Source organism: Trachypithecus francoisi, unplaced genomic scaffold, assembly GCF_009764315.1.
Source record: "Trachypithecus francoisi isolate TF-2019V2 unplaced genomic scaffold, Tfra_2.0 Lachesis_group12, whole genome shotgun sequence".
In the NCBI taxonomy this organism is placed as follows: Eukaryota; Metazoa; Chordata; class Mammalia; order Primates; family Cercopithecidae; genus Trachypithecus; species Trachypithecus francoisi.
The window spans coordinates 99058292-99085840 of NW_022681457.1; the positions used below are offsets into that span (position 1 = coordinate 99058292).

General features: G+C 43.6%; 1 protein-coding gene across 4 annotated transcripts; it reads left to right on the forward strand.

Moving 5' to 3' along the window:
* The first annotated feature begins 98 nt into the window (after positions 1-98).
* On the forward strand, positions 99-26367 carry AUNIP (aurora kinase A and ninein interacting protein). 4 transcript variants are annotated; one of them, XM_033227722.1, is made up of 4 exons: positions 6979-7228; positions 11020-11110; positions 23351-23492; positions 25359-26367. In XM_033227722.1, exons 3-4 carry the CDS (start codon positions 23378-23380, stop codon positions 26192-26194), a joined length of 951 nt encoding a protein of 316 aa, XP_033083613.1. In that variant the 5' UTR covers positions 6979-7228; positions 11020-11110; positions 23351-23377; the 3' UTR covers positions 26195-26367. The 4 variants fall into 4 exon arrangements, with proteins under 4 accessions (XP_033083610.1, XP_033083613.1, XP_033083612.1 ...); XM_033227721.1 differs by lacking the exon at positions 11020-11110 and adding an exon at positions 21572-21702; XM_033227719.1 differs by lacking the exons at positions 6979-7228; positions 11020-11110 and adding an exon at positions 99-277.
* Positions 26368-27549: the final 1182 nt, after the last annotated feature.

Below are 27549 nucleotides of genomic sequence, written 5' to 3' on the forward strand. Positions count from 1 at the left end.
GGCGAAGGTTAGTGAGTGGGCGGGGCACAGCGAAGGGAGCTGGCCTTGCCGGGGCGGGGCTGACGCCCGGGGCAGTCGCGACGTAGCCCCGCCCCCAGCGTTGGCGCGAGATCCGAACGTCGGCGGCAGTAGTTCTGGCGTTTGCTGAGGTGTCGGGAGCCTGAGCTGGCGTCCTGCTAGTTTGGTCCCCTCAGCGGCCATGAGGCGGACAGGCCCCGAGGAGGAGGCCTGCGGCGTGTGGCTGGACGCGGCGGCGCTGAAGAGGCGGAAAGTGCAGGTGGGACGCTGGGGGATGAGAGGGCGTTGGGGACCAGGTAGGGCCTGGAGGCGTAAGACGGGAGGAGTAAGACGGGAGGAGTTGGGGGACACCCGGGGGTGCTGGAAGCGAAGTCAGGGACAGAGGGAACAGCATTGGGGATTCACGGGCAAGAGGGATTGGGGTCTGAAGAAGGTTGAAAAATGGGGCTTGGAGAGGGTGGGAGGGACGGAAGAAAGGAGCGTGCTGAGGGGTGTGGAGAAGCGATGCGCGAGGGTTCAGGTGTGGGAGAGGCGGAGGTGGGCGGCGAGGGTTCAGGTGTGGGAGAGGCGGAGGTGGGCGGCGAGGGTTCAGGTGTGGGAGAGGCGGAGGTGGGCGGCGAGGGTTCAGGTGTGGGAGAGGCGGAGGTGGGCGGCGAGGGTTCAGGTGTGGGAGAGGCGGAGGGAAAGTTCGCCCGGAGCAGTTTAACTGAGCAAGCTCCCAAGGAGGCCGGAGTCCCCGCGAGACGTCCTAGTAGATGCTGGAGCATTGGGAGATGCATGCGAATGCAAATTTGGGAAATTCTCACCCCAGGGTCTGTTTCCACCCAATTTGCCAAGTTGCAGGCCATCTACCTGCCAAGAACCGGTAACTCTGAGGGGAAAAGTAGAAGCTATGGGAAGGGGGCCGGGCGCGGTGGCTCAAGCCTGTAATCCCAGCACTTTGGGAGGCCGAGACGGGCGGATCACGAGGTCAGGAGATCGAGACCATCCTGGCTAACACTATGAAACCCCGTCTCTACTAAAAAATACAAAAAAACTAGCCGGGCGAGGTGGCGGGCGCCTGTAGTCCCAGCTACTCGGGAGGCTGAGGCAGGAGAATGGCGTGAACCCGGGAGGCGGAGTTTGCAGTGAGCTGAGATCCGGCCACTGCACTCCAGCTTGGGTGACAGAGCGGGACTCCGTCTCAAAAAAAAAAAAAAAAAAAAAAAAAAGAAGCTATGGGAGGGGAGCTGGCCTCCTATCTACTGAGCAAGGCACTGGGTGCCGGATACTGCGTTCGATGCTGAATATGCGTTATATGTGTTGTCATTCTTACTGGAAATGAGGAAACTGAGGTTCAGGAACTAACCTAGGCCCGCCTAACTAGAAGGAGCTGGAAATCACACTCAGGTCTGTCACCTAGGCAAGATGCCCTTCAGTTTCTATAAAGAAACAAAAGTGTGAGATAATAATCGTTCATGTTTATTGAGCATCTTATGCTGGTGCTAAGTATTTTAGGTATGTTATCTTGTTTGGTACAGTTCTATATGGTAGATAGTGTAATGATACCCATTTTACATAGGGAAACAGGCTCAAAACAGACACTAGGGGCAAGATTCTTGCTCTCAAGTTGCTCACAGTCTTACAGGGAAAAAAAGAGGTGTATAAATAATAACAATACCTGACCTTTATTGAGTGCTTTCTATGTATCAGGCACTTTGCCGGGACTCATCAATGGCAGGTACTCACCAAAATTCAATAAAGTAGATTTTGTCATTATCCTGGTTTTATAGATGAAAAATTTGATCGTTTTAATATTATTTATTATTATTATTTTTAGACGGAGTCTTGCTCTGTTGCCCAGGCTGGAGTGCAGTGGCGCAATCTCGGCTCCCTGCACCCGGGTTCACGCCATTCTCCTGCCTCAGCCTCCCGAGTAGCTGGGACTGCAGACGCCCACCCCCATGCCCGGCTAATTTTTTGTATTTTTAGTAGAGATGGGGTTTCACCGTGTTAGGATGCTCTCGCTCTCCTAACCTCAAATGATTCGCCCATCTAGGCCTCCCAAAGTGCTGAGATTACAGGTGTGAGCCATCGCGCCTGGCCGATTGTTTTATTTTTTAAAAAATTATCAAAATGGCCAGGTGCAGTGGTTCACGCCTGTAATCCCAGTGCTTTGGGAGGCCGAGGCGGGCAGATCACCTGAGGTCAGGAGCTGGAGACCAGCCTGGCCAACATGGCGAAACCTCATCTCTAGTAAAAAAAAAAAATACAAAAATTTGCCAGGCGTGGTGGCAGGTGCCTGTAATCCCAGCTACTCGGGAGACTGAGACAGGAGAATTGCTTGAACCTGGGAGGTGGAGGTTGCAGTGAGTCGAGATCGTGCCACAGCACTCCAACCTGGGTGACAGAGCAAGACTCCGTCTCAAAAAAAGAACAAAATGTACAGTAGCTATTTATTACTCCTTGAATTAGGAATATGCCGTTTGTACCCTTAGAATACATTCTTGAATGACATGGGATGGGTGGGAAACTTGTATACTACTTTGATTTGTTAATTTTGGAGACAGGATCTCTGTCACTCAGGCTGGAATGTGGTGGTATAATCACAACTAACTACAGCCTCAGCCCGGTCCCCGGGCTCCAGGTGATCCTCCTGCCTCAACCTCCCAAGTAGCTAGGACTACAGGCATAGTACCACAAAGCCCAGCTCATTTTTTGTATTTTTTGTTTGTAGAGATGGGGTTTTGCTGTGTTGCCTAGACTAGTCTTGAACTCCTGAGCTCAAGTGATCTGCCCACTGTGGCTTCTCAAAGTGCTGGGATTACAGGTGTGAGCCACTGCACCCAGCCACCAGTATAATTTAGAAAGAAGACAAAAATAGAATTAGGGGCCGGGCGCGGTGGCTCAAGCCTGTAATCCCAGCACTTTGGGAGGCCGAGACGGGCGGATCACGAGGTCAGGAGATCGAGACCATCCTGCGAACATGGTGAAACCTCGTCTCTACTAAAAAATACAAAAAACTAGCCGGGCGAGGTTGGCGGGCGCCTGTAGTCCCAGCTACTCGGGAGGCTGAGGCGGGAGAATGGCGTAAACCCGGGGGGCGGAGCTTGCAGTGAGCTGAGATCCGCCACTGCACTCCAGCTTGGGCGACAGAGCGAGACTCCATCTCAAAAAAAAAAAAAATAGAATTAGGAAGAGTTCAGGAGAGAGAGAAAGGGAATATTCCACAGGGAAGAGGAGAGCCAATATTTGTCTCTCTGTCTATAATTCTGTTTTGTTTTTTGAAAAGGAGTCTCACTATTGTTGCCCAGGCTGGAGTGCAATGGTGCAATCTTGGCTCACTGCAACCTCCACCTCCTGGGTTCAAGCAATTCCCCTGCCTCAACCTTCCGAGTAGCTGAGATTACAGGCATGCACCACCTTGCCCTGGTAATTTTGTATTTTTAGTAGAGATGGGGTTTCTCCATGTTGGTCAGGTTGGTCTTGAACTCCCAACCTCAGGTGATCTGCCTGCCTTAGTGTTCTGGGATTACAGTGTGAGCCACCATGCCCGGCCTAATTCTGTTTTTTTTGTTTGGAGTCTTGCTCTGTCACTCACGCTGGAGTGTAGTGGCATGATCTCAGGTCACTGCAGCCTCTGCCTCAGCCTCCCGAGTAGCTAGATTACAGGCATGTGCCATCACACCTGGCTAATTTTTGTATTTTTTGTTTGTAGAGATGGGGTTTTGCTGTGTTGCCTAGACTAGTCTTGAACTCCTGAGCTCAAGTGATCTGCCCACTGTGGCTTCTCAAAGTGCTGGGATTACAGGTGTGAGCCACTGCACCCAGCCACCAGTATAATTTAGAAAGAAGACAAAAATAGAATTAGGGGCCGGGCGCGGTGGCTCAGCCTGTAATCCCAGCACTTTGGAGGCCGAGACGGGCGGATCACGAGGTCAGGAGATCGAGACCATCCTGGCGAACATGGTGAAACCTCGTCTCTACTAAAAAATACAAAAAACTAGCCGGGCGAGGTTGGCGGGCGCCTGTAGTCCCAGCTACTCGGGAGGCTGAGGCGGGAGAATGGCGTAAACCGGGAGGCGGAGCTTGCAGTGAGCTGAGATCCGGCCACTGCACTCCAGCTTGGGCGACAGAGCGAGACTCCATCTCAAAAAAAAAAAAATAGAATTAGGAAGAGTTCAGGAGAGAGAGAAAGGGAATATTCCACAGGGAAGAGGAGAGCCAATATTTGTCTCTCTGTCTATAATTCTGTTTTGTTTTTTGAAAAGAGTCTCACTATTGTGCCCAGGCTGGAGTGCAATGGTGCAATCTTGGCTCACTGCAACCTCCACCTCCTGGGTTCAAGCAATTCCCCTGCCTCAACTTCCGAGTAGCTGAGATTACAGGCATGCACCACTTGCCCTGGTAATTTTGTATTTTTAGTAGAGATGGGGTTTCTCCATGTTGGTCAGGTTGTCTTGAACTCCCAACCTCAGGTGATCTGCCTGCCTTAGTGTTCTGGGATTACAGGTGTGAGCCACCATGCCCGGCCTAATTCTGTTTTTTTGTTTGGAGTCTTGCTCTGTCACTCACGCTGGAGTGTAGTGGCATGATCTCAGGTCACTGCAGCCTCTGCCTCAGCCTCCCGAGTAGCTAGGATTACAGGCATGTGCCATCACACCTGGCTAATTTTTGTATTTTTAGTAGAGACAGGGTTTCACCATGTTGACCAGGCTGTTCTCGAACTCCTGGCCTCAAGTTATCCACCTGCCTCAGCCACCCAAAGTGCTGGGATTACAGGCATGAGCCACCGTGCTTGGTCTGTCTATAATTCTTATACCCCCAAATCCTACCTTTTTCCCTGGCAGTGTTATGATGAAAACATTTGTCTTGTTGATGTAGTGCATGGCAGGTATGGAATCCTCCAACATCTCTTGATTTCTGGAGGCCTGGACCTTATGACCATACTTACTAACACCATTTCTCCTTCTTGTTACTTGATTCCCAAAGATACTCGTTAAAATCTTTGGTTCCTGACTATTATCTATTACTCTGACTTCCAACCCAGAGAAGAGTACTAAAGATTCCCTTTCACAAGGTGCCTCTTCCTAGAGTGGCTATCCAATAGGCGTACAGTCCTTTGAGATTTAATGTCAGGGATGGATGGGCAGTAGCTAGTGGCTGTGTTTTTGAAAACATGCCTCTTCCCACTTGATCTCTACACAGAATTGTTTGCTATTTATGAGAGAATAAGTAGTTTGTAGTCTGGCCAGTACACAATAGTGGTCTATGTTTGGAGTGAGTTTGCTTCTCTCCTAATTTGAACTACCCATTTGGCCTCATTACTTAGGCCTTGTATGTATACTAGTCATTTTGTTTTTATATTATGAAAGTAATATATGTTTGTTTAAAAAAAAATAAATAGGGTTGTGGCTCGTGCCTGTAATCTCAGTACTTTGGGAAGCTGAGGCTGGAGGATCACTTGAGGCCAGGAATTTGGGACCAGCCTGGGCAACATAATGAGACCCCAACTCCACAAAAAATAAAAAAAGTTTATCATGGGTGGAGGAGTGTGGCAGTTTTAATATATGTCCACAAATTCTTCAGTACTTTTCCTTCTAAAAGATAGAACTTAATTCCCCTTTCCTTGAGCACAGACAGTATTTAGTGACTCCGATGACTAGAATGTGGTAGGTTATAGTGTTAGAATTCTGAGTCTAAGCCTGGCCAACATGTGAAACCCTATCTCTGCTAAAAACAGAAAAATTAGCCAGGCTTGGTGACGGGTCCCTATAATCCCAGCTACTCAGGAGGCTGAGGCAGGAGAATTGCTTGAAGCCGGAAGATGGAGGTTTCAGTGAGCCAAGGTTGCACCACTGCACTCCAGACAGGGTGATAGAGCAAGACCCCATCTAAAAAACAAAAAATTCTGAATCTAGGTCATAAATGACATTGCAGCTTTAGCTTCATTGTCTCTTTGGGAGAAGCCAGCTGTCATGGTGCGAGGACACTCAAGCAGCTCTGTGGAGAGGTTCATGTAGTGAGGAGCTGAGGCCTTTTGTCAACAGTTGTGTGAGTGAGGGAGTCATCTTGAAATTGGATACTGCACTTCTGGTTGATATTTTGAATGCAGCCTCACTAGACTGTGAGACAGACCCACCCATCTAGGCTTAACTCAAATTCTTCATGCACAGAAGTTGTGCATGCCTGCTGTGCATGAAGTTGTAAATGCCTGGCTGGATTTCAGAATTGCCATTGACTGGTGACCCACTTGTACCTCTTATTTCCCCCTTTTTGAACAGAATGTCTGTAACAGTTATGCCTGTTCCAAATTGTATGTTAGATGTATGAGGGAAGATAATTTGTCTTTAGTTCACAGGCCTGCAGATCTAAAGGAACTGTACTTAAGCTACACTTTTGGACTTCACATGTACCTGTTTTAGATGCTAGTATCTTTGATATTAAGCTAATGCTATAAAGAGATGAGATTTTTGTAGAGTTTTGGGAGGGAGTATATTTTGTATATGGGAAGAATGTAAGTAATTTGGGGCCAGAAGGTGGACTGTGATGGTTTTAAAACATGTCCACACTCTTCCCTTCAAGAGGTGGAGCTTCATTCTCCTGCCTTTATGTTTGGATTGGACTTGGTAACTTGCTATATATATATTTATTTATTTATTTTTTTGAGATGGAGTCTCACTCTATTGCCCAGACTGGAGTGCTGTGGCGTGATCTCGGCTCACTGCAACCTCTACCTCCCAGGTTCAAGCAGTTCTCCTGCCTCACCTTACGAGTAACTGGGATTATAGGCGTGCATCACTATGCCTGGCTAATTTTTGTATTTTTAGTAGAGGCGGGGTTTCATCATGTTGATGAGGCTGGTCTCAAACTCCTGACCTCAGGTGATCCACCGGCCTTGGCCTCCCAGAGGGATTACAGGCGTGAGCCACTGCGCCCGGCTGTAACTTGCCTCTAATGAACAGAATATTGCGGGAACTGATGGTGTGTGATTTTTTCAGATTGGGTCATAAATGGCATTATGACATCTTTTGATTGCTCACTCTGGGAAAAGCTAGCTTCCATGCTGCTACATGCAGCCTGCTCACAGCCATGTTAGTGAGCCATCTTGGAGGTGGATCCTTCAGCCCCAGTTAAGGCTTCAGATGATTGTAGCCTGAGCCAACATCATGAATGCAACCTCATGAGAGACCCTGAGCCATAACCACCAAGCTAACCACCGTGAGAAACTGTGTGAGATGAATGTTTATGTTTTTGTTTTGTTTTTGTTTTTGTTTGTTTGTTTGTTTTTTTGAGATGGAGTCTTGCTCTGTCACCCAGGCTGGAGTGCAGTGGCCGGATCTCAGCTCACTGCAAGCTCCGCCTCCCGGGTTTACGCCATCTGCTGCCTCAGCCTCCCGAGTAGCTGGGACTACAGGCGCCCGCCACCGCTCCCGGCTAGTTTTTTGTATTTTTTAGTAGAGACGGGGTTTCACCGTGTTAGCCAGGATGGTCTCAATCTCCTGACCTCGTGATCCGCCCGTCTCAGCGTCCCAAAGTGCCGGGATTACAGGCTTAAGCCACCGAGCCCAGCCTTTGGTTTTTGAGACAGAGTCTTGCTCTGTCACCCAGGATGGGGTGCAGTGGCACGATCTCAGCTCACTACAACCTTCGACTCATGGGTTCAAACGATTCTCCTGCCTCAGCCTCCTGAGTAGCTGGGATTACAGGCGCCCACCACCACACCTGGCTAATTTTGGTATTTTTAGTAGAGACGAGGTTTCACCGTGTTAGCCAGGATGGTCTCAAACTCCTCCTGACCTCAGGTGATCCGCTTGCCTCAGCCACCCAAAGTGATGGGATTACAGGCATGAGCCACCACGCTGGCCGAATGTTTATTGTTTTAAGCTTCTAAGTTTTGTGGTAATTTATTACACAGCAATACAACACTAATACAGCTAATGTTAAGAACGATTTTGTGAACAATATTTGGAGACTTTAATACCCGCTTTCAATTATGGATATCAACAAGGAAAAAAGACTTGAACAATACTATAAACCAGGTAGACCTAACAGACAAAAATATAGAACAGTCTACTCAACAACAGCAGAATACGTAGTTTTCTCCATGACACATGGAACATTCTCCACAAATACTAGGTCACAAAACAATCTCAATAAATTTAGAAAGATGGAAATCATACAAAGTATATTCTCCATAATGGAATGAAAGTAGAAATCAGTAACAGAAGAAAAAGTACAAATAGGTTGAAATTAAACAGCACATTTCTTTTTTTTTTTTTTTTTTTTTTTTTTTTGAGACGGAGTCTCGCTCTGTCGCCCAGGCTGGAGTACAGTGGCCGGATCTCAGCTCACTGCAAGCTCCGCCTCCCGGGTTTACGCCATTCTCCTGCCTCAGCCTCCCGAGTAGCTGGGACTACAGGCGCCCGCCACCTTGCCCGGCTAGTTTTTTGTATTTTTTAGTAGAGACGGGGTTTCACCGTGTTAGCCAGGATGGTCTCGATCTCCTGACCTCGTGATCCGCCCGTCTCGGCCTCCCAAAGTGCTGGGATTACAGGCTTGAGCCACCGCACCCGGCCTAAACAGCACATTTCTAAATAACCAAGGGTCAAAGAAGAAATCAAAAGGAAAATTATAATAGAAAGTACTTTGAGATAAATGTAAAGAAAAACACAATGCACCAAGATTTATGGGATGCAACTAACACTATGCTAAGAGGGATATTTATAGCTGTAAATGCTTTTATTAAAAAGAATCTCAGCCAGGCACAGTGGCTCACACCTGTAATCCCAACATTTTGGGAAGCTGAGGTGGGTGGATCACCTGAGGTCAGGAGTTTGAGACCAACCTGGCCAACATGGTGAAACCCTATCTCTACTAAAAATACCAAAATTAGCTGGGCGTGGTGGCGGGCATCTGTAATCTAGCTACTCAGGAGGCTAAGACAGGAGAACTGCTTGAACCCAGTAGGCAGAGGTTGCAGTGAGCCAAGATTGTGCCATTGTACTCCAGCCTGGGCAACAAGAGTGAAACTCCCGTCTCCAAAAAAAAAAAGAATCTCAAATAACCTAATCTTCTACCTTTAGAAACTAGAAAAAGAAGAGCAATCTAAACCCATAGTAACCAGAAGGAAGGAAATAATACAATTTGGAGTGAAAATAGTAAAGAAAAAAAAATGAAGATCAAAAGTTGGTTCTTTGCAAAGATTAACAAACTCAACACAACTTTAGCTAGACTGATCAAGAATAAAAGAGAGTGCAGTGGCTCACACGTATAATCCCAGCATTTTAGGAGGCTGAAGGTGGGAGGATCCCTTGAGCCCAGGAGTTCAAGACCAGCCTGGGCAACATAGGGAGACCCTGTCTCTACCAAAAATTAGAAAAATTAGCCTAGTGTGGTGGTGCATGCCTGTAGTTCCAGCTACTCAGGAGGCTGAGGTGTAAGGATCACTGAACCCAGGGAGGTTGAGGCTGCATTGAGTGGTGATTGAGCCACTGCACTTCAGCCTGGGTAACACAGTGAGACCCTGTCTCAATCAATCAGTCACCAAGAGTCTAGGTGAAGTGGCTCAAAAAACCCCATCTCTACTAAAAATACAAAAATTAGCCAGGCATGGTGCTGTGCGCCTGTAGTCCCAGCTACTCGGGAGGCTGAGGCAGGAGAATCACTTGAACTGGGGAGAAAGAGGTTGAGGTGAGCCGAGATTGTGCCATTGCACTCCAGCCTGGGTGACAGAGTGAGACTACATCTCAAAAAAGAAAATAAAAAGAGATAAAAAGAATTATAATACTATAAACAACTATGCTAACATATTGAGATAACTTAGATGAAATGGACAAATTCCTAGGAAGTCACAGACTACCAAACTTGTCTCAAGAAGAAATAGATAAAAATCAACTGACTGTAAATGTAAGGGTTTACTTCTGGACTTTCAGTTCAATCCCTTTGGTCTATAGACCTATAACAAAGAGATTGAATTAGTAATTTTAAAACTTCCTGCAAAGGAAAGTCCAGGTCCAGATGGTTTCACTGGTGAATTCTACCAAACATTTAAAGAATTATACCAATCCTTCAGACTCTCCCAAAAAAATAAAATAGAAGAGGAGAGAACATTTTCCAACTCATTTTGAGGCCAGTGTTACTCTGATACTAAAACTAGACTCAAGATATCACAAGAAAAGAAAATTATGGGCCAGTATCCTTTATGAATACAGTTACAAAAATACTCAACAAAATGCAAGCAAACCAAATCTAGCAACACATAAAAAGGATTATAAATCATGACTAAGAGGAATTTATCTTAGGAATGCAAGGTTGGTTTAAATTTGAAAACCAATTAATATACCGTAGTAATAGCATAAAATACAAAAACCACATAATCATCTCAATAGACACAGAAAAAGCATTTTGACTGCATCATTTTGTGATTAAAACACTCAACAAACCAGGAATAAAAGGGAATTTTCTCAGCCTCACAAAGGGCATCTATGAAAACCCAGTTAACATCATACTTAAGAAGACCGAATGTTTCCACTCCTAAGATCAGCAACAAGACAAAGATCTTGCCACTGTTTACCATTGCACTAGAGATTTTATCTAGGGAAATTTAGCAAGAAAAAGAAATAAAAGATATCCAGATTGAAAGGAAGAAGTAAAATTACCTGTCTGGAGAAAATATCTTTTATATAGAAAATCCCAAGGAATCCACTTAAAAAATTAGAAAAAATGAGTTCAGCAACGTGACCTGATACAAAAATCAATTATACTTCTATACGGTAGAATTTTATCCAAAAAATGAAGCTAAGGAAATAATTTCATTTACAGTAGAATCAAATAGAATAAAATACTTAGGCATAAATTTAACAAAACATTGCAAGACATACACTGGAAACTATAAAACTCATTGAAATAAATTAAAAATGTAAATTGATCAGAAGACTTAATCTTAAGATAGGAATACTCCCCAACTGATCTATAGAATCAGTGCAATCCCTATCACCATCTCACTTGTCCTTTTTGCAGATACTGAGTCTGATCCAGAAATTCATGACATTTGAGGGATCCAGAAAAGCCAAAACAAGCTTGAAGAGTAACAAAGTTGGAGGAATCACATGTACTGATTTCAAAATTACTATACAGTAAAAGTACTTAAGATGGTTTGATACTGTCATAAAGATAGACATATTATAGACCAAAGGAATTGAAAGTCCAAAAGTAAACCCTTACATTTATCGTCAGTTAATTTTTTTTTTTTTTAGAATCAGGGTCTCAATTTGTCACCTAGACTGAAGTGAGATATGATTCATATACCATAAAATTTGCTTTATTGAGATATGATTTATATACCATAAAATTTGCCCATTTAAGTATGTACCCCCAAGAGATAGGAAAACATATATATGCATGAAAACTTGCACACAAATGTTCTTAGCATTTCTCATAATAGCCAAAAAGTGGCAACAATCCAAGTAGTCATCAACTGATGAACATCAATTGGTAACCAAAATGGTGTATCTAGGGCCGAGTGCAGTGGCTCACACCTGTAATCCCAGCACTTTGGGAGGATGAGGTGGGCGAATCACTTGAGGTCAGGAGTTTGCGACCAGCCTGGCCAACATGGTGAAACCCTGCCTCCACTAAAAAAAAATACAAAACTTAGCCAGGCATGGTGACAGGCCTGTAACCCCAGCTACTTAGGAGGCTGAGGCAGAAGAATCGCTTGAACCCAGGAGGCGGAGGTTGCAGTGAGCCAAGATCGTGTAACTGCACTCCAGCCTGGGTGACAGAGTGAGACCATGTCTCAAACAAACAAACAAAATAACACAAAATGATATATCTATACAATGGAATATTATCTGGCAATATAAAGGAATGAAGTATTGATACATGCTACAACATGGATGGACCTCCAAACATCAGGCTGAGTAAAAGAAGCCAGTCACAAAAGACCTGATATTGTATGATACATAAAAGACCCAGAATAGGCAAATCTGTAGAAAAGAAAGTCAGTGATTTCCTGGGCCTGGGGTGGGATGGGAGTGAGGAATGACTGCTAAGGCTAGAGGGTTTCTTTTGGGGGAAATGATAACTGTTCTAAAATTAGATTTGGTGATAATTACACAACTTCATAAGTATACTAAAACTTAACTGTATACTTAAATGGGCAAATTTTATGGTATGTGAATTGTATCTTAATAAAGCTGTTAAAATGAAAAGAAAGACTCTTTGTGGAAGAGTTAGACCTTAAACGAAGGGCCAGATTTTGTTGGAAAGCAATGGGAGTGCAGTGGGACAATATGAATAGTGCCACAGAAGCAGGAAGTATAAGGGATGTTTGTGAAACACGAAATAAAAGTTAAGGAGTTTCGAAGACCACCATAATTTTTGACACCAACTGCAAGTTTGGAGGTCCCCAAAACCATTCTCAGGTTTCATAATTTGCTAGAAGTACTCACAAAGTCACCGAAAGCTGCTATGGTTACAGTTTATTGCAGTGAGGAGACACAAATGAAAATCAGCCAATGGCAGGGGCATAGAGAGCCAAGTCTAGGAGAATCCCAAGCCTGAATCTTCCAGTGTACTACTCTCCCAGTGAAGAATTAGACAATGCCAACTGCTCTCAGCAGTGATATGTAACAGTACGCACAGAATACTGCCAATCATGGAAGCTTACCTGAGCCTTGATGTCCAGAGTTGTTTTGGGGGTTCGGTCACATACATGTGGTTGAGTTACCTTCCTGGCTGACCTTAGTTTTCAGCCCTTATAGAGGTCATGCTGATAATGCATGGCCTAAAGACCCCTCCATAAATCACATTGTTAGCATAGATTATTTGGTGTGGCCCAGGGCTCCCAGGTTAAAAAACAAAACAAAACAACACTGCTATCAGGTGGGACATTCCAAGGATTTAGAGATTATCTCTCAGGAGCTGCCAGGCCTCTCCTTGGGTAAGATTTTTTTTTTTTTTTTTTTGAGATGAAGTTTCAAAAAAACTTCACCTGGGCTGAAGTCCAATGGTGCGATCTTGGCTCACTGCAACCTCCGCCTCCTGGGTTCAAGCGATTCTCTTGCCTCAGCCTTTCAAGTAGCTGAATTACAGGTGTGTGCCACCAACCACGGCTAATTTTTTTTGTAGTTTTAGTAGAGACGGGGTTTTACCGTGTTGGGATTACAGGCATGAGCTACCGCACCTGACCAAGATTCTTTACTACATAGGGAGTAATTCAATTTGGCTCAAGTGTAGACTATTCCCCAGAGTTGAAGGTGAGTTTAGGAGGCTAAACTAGTGCTATGTTGTTGGAATTTGTTGTCATGGGAGGTATCTCTTAAGATTAACCCATTAGCGGTTATTTGAGAGTGTGTAGTATCCTGACAGGCTAGAGGAATTTGGAGGATACTGCTGAAGTTTGGATAAGAAGTAACAAGGACTTAGTCCAGGATGGTAGAAGTTGAAAGTTGTTTATTTTTAGTTGTTTATTTTATTTTATTTTATTTTTGAGACAGGGTCTCACTCTGTCACCCAGGCTAGAGTGCAGTGGCATGATCTTGGCTCACTGCAACCTCCTCCTCCCAGGCTCAATGGATCCTCTCACCTCAGTCTCCCAAGTAGTTGGGACCACAGGCGTGTGCCACTGTACCTGGCTTTTTGGTAGAGACTGGGTTTCACCATGTTGCCAGGCTGGTTTTGAACTCCTGAGCTCAAGTGATGTGCCTCCCAAAGTGCTGGGATTACAGGTATGAGCCACTGTGTCTGGCCAGTTGTTTACTTTTATTTTGGTTTATTGGTCTCTATAATTATATATATAAAAGTATATATACACTCAAGAAGAACCTAAATAGGCTTAGTAGGGGATTGCTTAAATGTTTTTTAAGGCCGGGCGTGGTGGCTTATGCCTGTAATCCCAGCACTTTGGGAGGCTGAGGTGGGCAGATCACTTGAGGTCAGGAGTTTGAGACCAGCCTGGCCAACATGGTAAAACCCCATCTCTACTAAAAATACGAAAAAAAAAATTTAGCTGGCATCGTGGCACACGTCTGTAATCCCAGTTATTCAGGAGACTGAGGCAGCAGAATCGCTTGAACCTACGAAGCAGAGGTTGTGGTGAGCCAATATCGCACTACTGCACTCCAGCCTGGGTAATAGTGTGAGACTCCATCTCAAAAAAAAAAAAAAAAAAAAACGGCTGGGCGTGGTGGCTCAAGCCTGTAATCCCAGCACTTTGGGAGGCCGAGACAGGCGGATCACGAGGTCAGGAGATTGAGACCATCCTGGCTAACATGGTGAAACCCCGTCTCTACTAAAAAATACAAAAAACTGAACAGCTGCCCAGGCTGGAGTGCAGTGGCATGATCTCACTGCAACCACTGTCTCCCAGGTTCAAGAGATTCTCCCGTCTCAGCCCCCTGAGTAGCTGGGATTACAGGCGCCCGCCATCATGTCTGGCTAATTTTTGTATTTTAGTAGAGACAAGGTTTCACCATGTTGGCCAGGCTGGTCTTGAACTCTCCTGACTTCAGGTGATCCGCCCGCCTTGGCCTCCCAAAGTGCTAGGATTACAGGTGTGAACCACCACACCCGGCTTTTTTTTTTTTGAAATGGAGTCTCGCTTTGTTGCCCACTGGAGTGCAGTGGTGCAATCTCTACTCACTGAAGCCTCCACCTGGGTTCAAGTGATTCTCCAGCCTCAGCCTCCCAAGTAGCTGGGACTACAGGTGCATGCCACCAGGCCTGGCTAATTTTTTTTGTATTTTTAGTTGAGATAAGGGGTCACTATGTTGGCCAGGCTGGTCTCGAACTCCTGACCTTAAGTGATCTGCCTACCTTGACCTCCAAAGTGCTGGGATTACAGGCATGAGCCACCGCGCCTGGCCTGCGAGCACTCTTTTATGAGACTTAGTAATGCCAGTGGATGTAGACATATCAGGTCTCCAATTAGGAATTGTGATAGAAGAAATTTGCTTTTCTCTTTTCCCTGTTGAGTTTTCATGAGGTTTAGATGAAAAACCAATACAGGGTGGTTCTCGAAGATTCCTGCAATAATTTTGTGTTGTTAGATTACTTTGGGATGGAAAACTTCATAGTTCTCAGTGGGTGTACACGTCCATCCTGTCTGTGTCCTGGACCTTATATGTGACATCAGTTATAGTGACAAGAGTTCATCTTAGCTTGGATCACAGCACTAGAAAAGCCTTAGTGGGCTGGGCGCGGTGGCTCAAGCCTGTAATCCCAGCACTTTGGGAGGCCGAGGCGGGTGGATCACGAGGTCAGGAGATCAAGACCATCCTGGCTAACATGGTGAAACCCCCTCTCTACTAAAAATACAAAAAATTAGCCGGACGTGGTGGCGGGCACCTGTAGTCCCAGCTACACGGAGGCTGAAGTGGGAGAATGGCGTGAACCGGGAGGCGGAGCTTGCAGTGAGCTGAGATCCGGCCACTGCACTCCAGCCTGGGCGACACAGCGAGACTCCGTCTCAAAAAAAAAAAAAAGAAAAGCCTTAGTGTTTTCTGTCAGCTCTATTGCTGTTGTGCTGAATATGTAATAAGTAGCTGTAAATAAAATGAAAACGGGAAATCTTTCCTGCATATTTACCTATTTATTGAATCGAGTACCTATTATGTGTATTAAGCTATATTAAGTCCTGTGCAGGATAGGAAAAAGGTATGTGGATCACATGCTGATGCCGGGATTTTGTAGGATGATAAGTTTTGAGACACCAAGTGATAAATGGCCAGTTCAGAAGAAGAAGAGACCACACATGGCTGGGGGAATCAGGAATGCTTGGTGATAAGCTGAAGAGTATGTTTCCGAGCTGGGTGTGAAAAATGCCTTTCTGGCCGGGCGCTGTGGCTCAAGCCTGTAATCCCAGCACTTTGGGAGGCCGAGACGGGCGGATCACAAGGGCAGAAGATCGAGACCATCCTGGCTAACACGGTGAAACCCCGTCTCTACTAAAAATACAAAACCTAGCTGGGCGAGGTGGCGGGCGCCTGTAGTCCCAGCTACTTGGGAGGCTGAGGCAGGAGAATGGTGTAAACCTGGGAGGCGGAGCTTGCAGTGAGCTGAGATCCGGCCACTGCACTCCAGTCCCGGCGACAGAACGAGACTCCGCCTCAAAAAAATAAAAATAAAAATAAAATAAAATAAAAATGCCTTTCTCCGTGAGGCATACAAATGAGGAAGTTGGAGGCCGTCAACAGATAGTTGGGTATTATGTTACAGGATGCATGGAGGGCTTTTGGTAGTAGAGAAAAAGGTAAACTGGAATCATCAATGTGTGCAGTGTGAGTCTACACACTATGCTACAGGTAGTAGAGAAACTACTGACAGATTTTGAGCAAGATGACATGATCACAGCTGTACTTTAAGATTAATCTAGAAGTTATGTGGGGATGAATTGAAATAGGTGGTGAATGAAGGCGTGACTAGCTAGGAGACTATTGTCATAGTTTAGGGCTAGGCAAGAGTTTATGAGATCCTAAACTAAGGTAGTGTGTTTTTAGTTCTGCAGAGAACTAAGAGAGGTTTGAAGCAAGTTTTGAATGAATACTTTGTTACTAATTCAACAGAGCTAACTTAAGTTGTTAGAGATGTATAATGATGAGACCCCTGATAGCTTTTCTTGGTAACACTTCTTAAACAGTCCTCCTTAGGGCGTGCTTATGAGGTAGCGTCATCCTTTCAGCCTGACTCAGTGAGGCATGACAGTGCTGACTAGAAAGGTTTTCATCCTAAATGTCATCAAATTAATGCTGGGAAAGACTAAAAAGAAAGAGGGACTTAGTGATGATGCTCTCAGTGACTCTAAAAGTGGGAGGAGAATGAGTAGGGGCCCTGGGAAGCCTAAAGGAAGAAGGAGCATGGCAAAAAGGAATAATACTTTCATGTGTGTCAATGTGTGGAACATGAGAGTTCATATACAAATTTAAGACCAGAATGACCATTATGAAAAAAGGAATTAGATCAAATTATCTACTGGAGTTGAAGGTCAAAGTGAGTCATGAAAAAAAAAAAAGAAATTATATTTGTTTGAAGCAAAACTTTAAGATAAACTCATAGATAAATTATCAGGAGATAAAAGATAAAATAAGAGCTAAACTGAATTTAAGTGCTGTGGAACCATGAGAACATTTTCTAATAGTGAGAGGAGTTATGTATATGATCCTAGCTCTTTTTTGATAATAGAGTTGTTGAGCATAAGAAAGGGTCACACTTGGCCGGGCGCAGTGGCTCACACCTGTAATTCCAGGACTTTGGGAGGCCGAGGCAGGTGGATCATGAGGTCAAGAGATCGAGACCATTCTGGCCAACATGGTGAAACCTTGCCTCTACTAAAAACACAAAAATTAGCCAGGCATAGTGGCACATACCCGTAATCCCAGCTACTCAGGAGGCTGAGGCAGGACAATCGCTTGAACCCGGGAGGCGGAGGTTGCAGTGAGCCGAGATTGCACCACTGCACTCCAGCCTGGGTGACAGAGCAAGGCTCTGTCTCATAAATAAATAAATAAATAAAACAATGAAACTTGCTGCCTTGATGACTCTTCCTTTCATGGAAGATTTCTCTGTAGCATATGTTGCTGTTTGATAGCATTTTACCCACAAAACTCCTTTCAAAATTGGAGTCAGTCCTCTCAAACCCTGTCTCTGCTTTCTCAATTAAGTTTATGTAATGTTCTAAATTTTTTGTCGTCATTTCAACAATGTTCACAGCATCCTTGCCAGGAGTAGACTCTATTGCAAGAAACCACTTTTTTTTTGCTCATCTATTAGAAGCAATTTCTCATCCGTTAAAGTTTTTATTGGGAGATTGTATCAATTCAGTCACATCTTCGGGGTCTACTTTTAATTCTAGTTCTCTTGCTATTTATATCACATTTATGATTACTTCCTTCACTGAACTCTTAAATGCTGCAAAGTCATCCATGAGAGTTGGAATCAATTTCTTCTAAATTCCTATTCGTGTTATTTTGACCTCCTCCCATGAATCATGAATCCTTTTTTTTTTTTTTTTTTAAACAGGATGTCACTATTTTGCCCAGGCTGATCTCAAACTCCTGAACTCAAGTGATCCTTTAGCCTCAGTCTCCTGAGTAACTGACATTATAAGGCAGCACCACCATGGCCAGATAATCGCGAATGTTCTTAGTGGCCTCTAGAATGGTGAATCCTTTTCAGAAGATTTTCAATTTACTTTGCCCAGATCCATCACAGGAATTATCTGTGGCACCTGTGGCCTTATGAAATGTATTTCTTAATAAGAATAATAAAAATAATAAGACATAGAAATCGAAATTACTCTTTGATCCATGGGCTACAGAATGAATATTGTGTTAGCAGGCATGAACACATTAATCTTCTTGTACATCTCCATCACGCTCTTTAGTGGCTAGGAACATTGTCAATGAGCATATATATATATATATATATATATTTTTTTTTTTTTTGAGATGGGGTCTCTGTCACCCTGGCTGGAGTGCTGTGGCACGATCATGGCTCACTACAGCCTGGGCTCAAGATATCCTCCCACTTTGACCTCCTAAGTAGCTGGGACTACAGGTGCATGTCACCACGCCTGGCTAATTTTTAAATTTTTTGTAGAGACGGAGTCTCACCATGTTGCCCAGGCTGGTCTCGAACTCCTAGGCTCAAGCAATCTGCCTGCCTCAGCCTCCCAAAATACTGGGATTACAGGTGTGAGCCACTGTGCCCAGCCAATGAATAGTAATATTTTGAAAATCATCTTCTTTCTAAGCAGTAGGTCAAGAGTGGGCTTAAAATATTCAGTAAACCATACTATAAATAGATGTGCTGTCATCCAGGCTTTGTTGTTCCATTTATAGACCATAGGCAGAGTAGATGTAGCATAATTCTTAAGGCCTAAGGATTTTCAGAATATTAGGTGAGCATTGGCTTTAAATCACTAGCTGCATTAGTCCCTAACAAGAGAGTCAGCCTGTCCTTTGAAGCTTTGGAGCCAGGCTTTTGACTTCTCTGTAGCTATGAAAGTCCGAGATGGCATCTTCTTCCTATATAAGACTGTTTCGTCTACAGGGACAATCTGTTGTTTCGTGTAGCCATCTTTATCAGTGATCTTACCTAGATCTTCTGGATAACTTGCTGCAGCTTCTACATCAGCGCTTGCTGCTGCACCCATGCTTTTATGTTATAGAGACAGTTTCCTTCAAGAACTTTTCCTTTGCATTTACAACTTGGCTGTTTGGTGCAAGAGGCTCAGCTTTTGGCCTGTTGGGACATGTCTTCCTCACTAAGCATGATCATTTCTAGCTTTTGATTTAAAGTGAGAGACCTATGACTCCTCCTTTCACTTGAACACTTAGAGGCCATTATAGAGTTCTTCATTGGCCTAATTTCATAATTAAATAGGGCAGCCCAAGGAGAGGGAGAGAGTTGAGGCAGTGGCCAGTCAGTGGAACAGTCAAAACATGCACAACATTTATCGATTAAGTTTGCCATCATATATAGATGTGGTTCATGGTGCCCCAAAACAATTACAATAGTAACATTAAAGATCACTGATCACAGATATAGTAATGAAAAAGTTTGGAATACTGCAAGAAGTACCAAAAGGTGACACAGAGACATGAAGTGAGCACATGCTGTTGGAAAATGGCACTGACAGACTTGCTCAACACAGGCTTGCCACAAACCTTCAATTTGTAAAAAACGAAACAAAACAAAACAGATTTTCAAAGTGCAGTAAAGCAAGGTGCAATAAAATAAGGTATGTCTATACTGTATAAAGTACAAACAGCTGCCTTTATTTTGAGGTAGGGATAATCACCTGAAGGACTTTTTACCTGGGGTCTTTCTCAGTTCCAAATAACCTTTTCTCACACAGTCTTAACAGTCCACTGAGATAGACGTAGATCCTTGAAGCCATGGGTCTTCTAAGAGAGCTATAACTGGGACAGTATCACTTCTGACCTCACTCTGGCCTAAGGAAGGTACATCCTTCGTCTCCTGCCAACTTAGCAAAAAGCTTTATTCCCAGATGTTTTGCTAATTGAGGTCTTAGTGTTTTCTGATAATCTGTAGCTTTCTGTAAAGCTTCTTTATAGGACTTAGCATACTTGTAGTAATTTAAGTAACTATTAGTCTGTTATTCTCTCTTAAGCTATAAACTTTACTGAAGCAGAAAGTCTATTTTGTTCATCACTATCTTCCCAGTCCTAGCATACAGGTACTCAAATATTTGCTGGCCTACTAACCGCATTATTTCACAAATCTAGGATGTGGCTCCTATAAAATTTAGAGAGCCATGTGCCAGCTTGTGCATCCTCATAATGTGTTGGGTGGGTCCCAAGAGTGAGCACCTCAAGTGAGCAAGGCAGAAGTGCATGGCATTTTTATGACTTAGTTTTGGAAATCATGTATAGTGTTTGTTACTTCTGTCATACCTTATTGGTCAAAGTAGTCACAAAGTACTTTCCAAGTTCAAGGTGAGGGAATAAGGACTTCATCACTTGATGGGAAGAGTGCCATAGTCACATAAGAAGAACATGTGAAATGGGAGATCGTGTATTGGCTATCTTTGAAAAAGAATGTTACAGTTAATTTTCACCAAATTTGGAAAACTTTTTGGCCCTTATTTCTTCAAACATATTTTCTGTCCCCCTCCACATTGTTTTTTTTTTTTGAGACTAATTATAGGTATGCTTTGTATCTCACTGATTAAGACTCTGCTTCTTCCTTTTCAGTTATTTTATTTTCTCTCTGCTTCATTTTGTGTAGTTTGTGTTACTATTGTCTTCAGGTTCACTTTTATTTTCTTCTGTAGTCTCTAGTCTGTTGTTAAGCTCATTTGTTGAATTTTTTTATATCTTCTGTTTTCTTACATTATGTTCATATTTTCCTTCAAATCCTTGTGCATATTTATTCTAACTATTTAAGTTAACTATTACTTGTCGGCTAATTCTCTTACCTATCACATTTCTGGGTCTGTTTCTATTAACAGATCACTCCTATCCCAATTACAGTATTTTTCTGCTTCACATATCTAGTAATTTTTTATTGCATGCTAGACATTACAAGTGCTACATTAAGTATCTGGATATTGTTGTCTTTAAAGAATATTGGCCAGGCGTGGTGGCTCACGCCTGTAATCCCAACACTTTGGGAGGCCAGGTGGGCATATCGCCTGAGGTCAGGAGTTTGAGACCAGCCTGGCCAACATGGTGAAACCCTGTTTCTACTAAAAATACAAAAATTAGCCAGGTGTGGTGGCAGGCACCTGTTGTAATCCCAGCTACTCAGGAGGCTGAGGCAGGAGAATCGCTTGAACCCGGGAGGCGGAGGTTGCAGCGAGCCGAGATTGTACCATTGCACTCCAGCCTGGGTGACAACAGTGAGACTTTGTCTCAAAAAAAAAAAAAAAAAATTGAAAATTGTTTTGGCAGGTAGTTACTTGCTAGTCAGCTTGATACTTTCAAAGCTTGCTTTTAAGCTTTGTTAAGGTAAGTGTTTGGAATAGTTTTTGCTCTAGGGCTAGTTTAGCTCTACTACTAAAGGATGAGTCTCCTTAGAGCTCTAATGAATGTCCCTGGTATTCAAGGTCGTCCTATCCGGATAGTGGGAACACAGATGTCCCCCAGCCTGTGTGAGCTCTGGGAATTGCTCAGCTTGCAACTCCAGTTTGCAGTTTCATTGCCTGGCTTCATGGGGTTTCACCTAACACACGTGTAGGTTAGTATTCAGTAACGGACTAAAGGGATCCCCATGCGGAGGTCTCCCCTCTGGAGGTCTTTCTCTGCGCTGCAAATCTCAGCCACCTCAGTTTCCACAAATTCCAATCTCAGTCTACTCAATTCATCAAAAAAATATATACTGTGGTCTGCAAAGCACTTTCAGGCAGAAAGCTGGAATGATCATCGGGCTCACCTTATTTGTTTCCCTTTTCTCAAGGATCACAATTCTTTACTGCCTATTGTCTGCTGTTTATATCAATTTTTTCATGTATCTTTGATCCAGTTTTCTAGTTGTATGTGGTGGAAGAGAAGATTCTGTACCAGTAATACATGTTGAAGTATGAATTTTACCTCCAGGATTTCTTTCTTCTTTTAACCACTTAAAGTACAACTTAGTTTCCAAATGTAAAAATGAAGTCAACTTTGAGTTAGAATAAATAACTTGGCTTCAAGTTTCAGGCCTACCTCTAACTTGCTGCATGAATATTGGCAAATCTTATTTGTTTTTTGGCAGACACAGCAAAATTGAATTGAATATAATCCTATTCGCCCTGTTTCTCAGGCATTCTGTAACAAGCAACTAGAAATAAAAACAAATCACATTAAATAAGGATGAGGTTATATTTATAGTTAGTTGACAACTCACTTCTCAAACCTCTCTTGCCTATCTTCCAGTTCCATTCTCTAAAGAATAAAAGTGCCTGAGTTAAAAGTGTAGTGAGACTGGTGCTGTTTCACAGCTTCTCCTCTTAATATTAGCTAACTGCTACTGAATGTTTTCTATGTGCCAGGAACTGTGTAAGCCTTTTATGTGAATAAATTTACTAAATTTTCTTTTTTTTTTTTTGAGATGGAGTCTCACTCTGTCACCCAGGCTGGGGTGCAGTGGCGCAATCTTGGCTCACTGCAACCTCTGCCTCCCGAGTTCAAGCGATCCTTCTGCCTCAGCCTCCCAAGGAGCTGGGACTACAGGCGTTTGCCACCACGCCTGGCTAATTTTTATATTTTTAGTAGAGACAGGGTGTCATCATATTGGTCAGGCTAGTCTTAAACTCCTGACCTGGTGATCCGCCTGCCTCGGCCTCCCAAAGTGTTGGGATTACAGGCATGAGCCCGGCCTTACTAAATTTTCATAACTGCCATAGGGATAGCTACTATTATTGTCCCCATTTGACACCTGAGAATGAGATTAAGCAACTTGGAGAAGGTCACATAGCAAAGTGGCAGTGGCAGAACTAGGACTGATTCTTGAGCCATGCTCTTAACCACCACTATGTGACTACTTAAAAACTACTGAAAATGCATCAACTGCTGCTGATGTAGAATCATTAATTATCCTTAAATATAAAGAGCCTCATCTCTGCCATCCTGTTAACAAATCCTGTTTGTTTAGTCAGCCTGACTGATTTCCATGGGGAAGCAGAAAGATTGGGCTATCATTGGAATATGTGATTCCTGAGAAAAAGACCATTAGGATGGCTGGAAATGGAAGATGATGTCCAGCACCAACTACCTTGAGAATAGGCTATAAGTGGAGTATAGAGGGTCTAGTGTGTTTCTCAGAGGGTCACTGGTGTGTACTGAATCTCTACTGTCTGTCTTTTAATATTAATAGGCTCATTATTCTTTTTTCTCTCCTTTCTCAGACACATTTAATCAAACCAGGCACCAAAATGCTAACACTCCTTCCTGGAGAAAGAAAGGCTAGTATTTATTTTACTCAAAGAAGAGCTCCATCTACAGGCATTCACCAGAGAAGCATTGCTTCCTTCTTCACCTTGCAGCCAGGTATGGTGACCCATATGGGAATACTTCATTATCCAGAGCAAAAAAGGAGTGTGTTCATTTGTCCATGTTAGAACATTTATGAGAAATGGTGAAACCAGTGCATTATGTTAAACTTAGCCTATTAGAAGAGGTTATAAAACATAAGAAGTCATTGCCTTTTGAAAAGCAATATATGTGTGCTTTTACAAACATACTTTTCTGGTTCTGTTTTGCTCAACTTAAATATTTGTATTCGCTGACACAGCAGTCAGGAAAGGTGTACTTGGGAGTTGGAGGTGCACTGGGGAGTTGCCCTGCCAGTAGTTAGGAGGTATATATCTTGGGTTGGCCACAGTGGGTACTCTGTCTAAGGTTAATTGATAATTGATATTTTTGTGTGAAGTTTCTCAAATTAGTGCAAGGTTCAAAGATGCTTGTTCTTAGAAAGCCTCACATAAAGTTGGTTTATGTCTCATCCTTTGGCAGTTCTTTGCTTCCAGGTCCCTGTTCAGGGGAGCAGCTGACTCAGAGCAGGCTGGGCCTTAAGCAGCAGGGTTCCTGCCACTTGGAGGGTGTTGGGAAGAGTGCTCTAATGCTGGGTGTGATTCTCAGGATTGCTTTGCTTAAACCTTCAAAATGCCCTCTCCCTCCTCCAAACAAAAACTTATACTCTTTTGTTTTATGTAAGGGCAGATTTAAATTAAAAAAAAAAAAATTAACAAAAAAAACCTTTTCTACTTATAAATTCTGGTGTATTTTATAATCTATATTGAATTCTAAGGAAAAGCTGAGAATTCTCACAAAACCTAGTTTCTGCAGTATAATTCTTATTGGAGTTATTCTGCTTTGTTTTTATAATTAGATCTTGATATAATTTGAGCCAAGTTGGGAATTCCATGTCCTCCATCCTTATCTTAAGGCAGAAGAGACTGCACTCTATGCCTGATAAAATTAACAGGCTGGACACTAGTAGTTGTTTCACTATTCTACGTACTGACTGACTTAGCATCCTAATTGTGTCTTCACTCCCTTTCCAATGAAATGCCTGGGGAGTGGAGGACCCACATTTTTCACACTGTCACCAGAAGGTTTCTCAGAGTTGGATGGTTAATGTCATCTTTAAGACCTTACAAAACTTGTATGTGTTTAGCATGTTTCTTTTTTTTTTTGAGACGGAGTCTCGCTCTGTCGCCCAGGCTGGAGTGCAGTGGCCGGATCTCAGCTCACTGCAAGCTCCACCTGCTGGGTTTACACCATTCTCCTGCCTCAGCCTCCCGAGTAGCTGGGACTACAGGCGCTCGCCACCTCGCCTGGCTAGTTTTTTTTTTTTTGTATTTTTTAGTAGAGACGGGGTTTCACCGTGTTAGCCAGGATGGTCTCGATCTCCTGACCTCGTGATCCGCCCGTCTCGGCCTCCCAAAGTGCTGGGATTACAGGCTTGAGCCACCGCGCCCGGCCTACCATGTTTCTTTAAGGATAATGTCCAGGAATGTATATTTGGCCAGGATCATCATTTAGTAAAAACCACATTAAATAAAAAACAAAAGCAAAACTGATGTGCCCTATGTTAAACAAACCTATAAATGAAAACTCAGCTGGTAAAGTAGGCTGTGGTCTGATTGTACGCGATGTTTGACTTTATTAGGTAGGTGATGGGAAGTGTCCGTGTATTTGAGTAGGGAATATAAGATCTGATGTTTTAGAGTTCATTCATGAGAGACTGACAAGATTGAAAACAGGAAGACTGGCTACAAAGTTATGTGAAGAGGCTAAGACTCCTGCACTAGGTAGTAATAGTAGCTGATACTGATTTCAGAAAAAGCCAACTGAATCCTGCTTAGGGCAGTTTTTCTGCAGAATAATATTTGTTCATTCCTGTTTTATTAGGAAAGACAAATGGTAGTGACCAGAAGAGTGTTTCATCTCATACAGAAAGTCAGCTCAACAAAGAGTCCAAGAAAAATGCGACCCAGCTGGACCATTTGATCCCAGGCTTAGCACATGATTGCATGGCATCCCCTTTAGCCACTTCAACCACTGCAGACATCCAGGAAGCTGGACTCTCTCCTCAGTCCCTCCAGACTTCTGGCCACCACAGAACTGAGCTATCTTTGCTCCAGCCTGATACTCTAGACTGTGCTGGAGAGAGTAATACCCCATTGGCTTTTTCCTTCACCGAGGACTTGGAAAGTTCTTGTTTGCTAGACCAAAAGGAAGAAAAAGGGGATTCTGCCAGGAAATGGGAATGGCTTCATGGGTCTAAGAAGAACTATCAGAGTATGGAGAAACACACCAAACTACCTGGGGACAAATGCTGTCAGCCCTTAGGCAAGACTAAATTGGAAAGAAAGATGTCTGCCAAAGAAAACAGGCAGGCCCCTGTCCTCCTTCAAACATACAGGGAATCCTGGAATGGAGAAAACATAGCATCAGTGAAACAAAGCTCTTGTCCGGTTTCTGTGTTTTCCTGGGACAATGAAGACAATGACAAGGACTCCTGGAGTCAGCTTTTCACTGAAGATTCTCAAGGTCAGCGGGTCATTGCCCACAACACTAGAGCTCCTTTTCAAGATGTAACAAATAACTGGAATTGTGACTTAGGGCCGTTTCCTGACAGTTCCTGGGCTCAGTGCCAGGAGGATGGGCCAACTCAAAATCTGAAGCCTGATTTGCTCTTTACCCAGGACTCTGAAGGTAATCAAGTTATCAGGCACCAATTCTAAATGTTTTGAAGCTTTGTTCCTAAAAGTACCTTGAAATGACAGAGATGTAGGAAAATACAGTTGTGGGTGGAGAGACGAGTGAGTTTGTTTAGGTGGGAAGGTGGCATGGGATGAAGTTATCATTACTGAGCATCTTCCCTATGTAAATAAAGGGCAGTACCATTGTTAAGACACTGGGTTTGGCATCATGGTTTTCCCTCAGGAAGATGGTGGCTGGTAAATTCCCTGAACAAGTCTATGATGAACACTGAGGCAGCACGGTGGGTATTTCTCTCTCCATGAAAGCGCCTTTTACTTAGCCTGCAGAGCCCTCCAGATGTCTGACTGGGACCTTGCTTATGGATGTGTAGGTTTTTTTTTTTTTTTTTCTTTTTTTTTTTTCAGATGGAGTCTCACTCTGTTGCCAGGCTGAAGTGCAGTGGTGCGATCTCAGCTCACTGCAACCTCTGCCTCCTGGATTCAAGCGATTCTCCTGCCTCAGCCTCCCGAGTAGTGGGACTACAGGTGCATGCCACCAAGCCCAGCTAATTTTTTTTTGCTATTTTTAGTAGAGACGAGGTTTCACCGTGTTAGCCACGATGGTCTCCATCTCCTGACCTCGTGATCTGCCCGCCTTGGCCTCCCAAAGTGCTGGGATTACAGGTGTAAGCCACCGTGCCGGGCCAGATGTGTGAGCTTTTAATCTCTGGCTGATCTAAGCTTGGGATGATTACTCTTGACCCTTTTTTTGAGTGATTAGCAAATCTCCCCACAACCCAGGTGTGGGCAGAAGAGAGGTAGAATGGTGTTAGTTTCTTATTTTATTTTTGTGGTAACTGTACAGCACTTTAAAGTTATATACTCTATGTTTAAATATCCCCCTTAAAAAGCCTGAGCTCTAATAACAATCAGGATGTGACTGTTACTTTTCCCACAAGATAGGAGGGAATCCCCTTTGTAAAACTATGCTGTCATTGCCCTGAGTCTGATCTGAACCAGAGTCTAGTTTGACCTGTCTTCTACCCAAGGCATTATCCTTTGTTGTTGATATGGTACCTAAGAGCTTAAACAATCTCTAGGGGACAAACTTGCAGGTTATAAGATAGAACTGCTTTTTTTTTTTTTTTTTTTTTTTTTTATTATACTTTAAGTTCTAGGGTACATGTGCATGACTTTTATATCATGTATAATCCCCCAATGCAATCCCTCCCTCCTCCCCCCTCCTCATGATAGGCCCCAGTGTGTGATGTTCCCCTTCCCGAGTCCAAGTGATCTCATTGTTCAGTTCCCACCTATGAGTGAGAACATGCGGTGTTTGGTTTCTCTTCTTGTGATAGTTTGCTAAGAATGATGGTTTCCAGCTGCATCCATGTCCC

Excerpts from the sequence above, each read along its gene's own strand:
- AUNIP (XM_033227719.1), top strand. The coding sequence starts at position 200 with ATGAGGCGGACAGGCCCCGAGGAGGAGGCCTGCGGCGTGTGGCTGGAC. Across the intron at positions 278-23,350 it reads TGAAGAGGCGGAAAGTGCAG|ACACATTTAATCAAACCAGG; the intron begins GTGGGACGCTGG and ends CTCCTTTCTCAG. Across the intron at positions 23,493-25,358 it reads CTTCTTCACCTTGCAGCCAG|GAAAGACAAATGGTAGTGAC; the intron begins GTATGGTGACCC and ends CTGTTTTATTAG.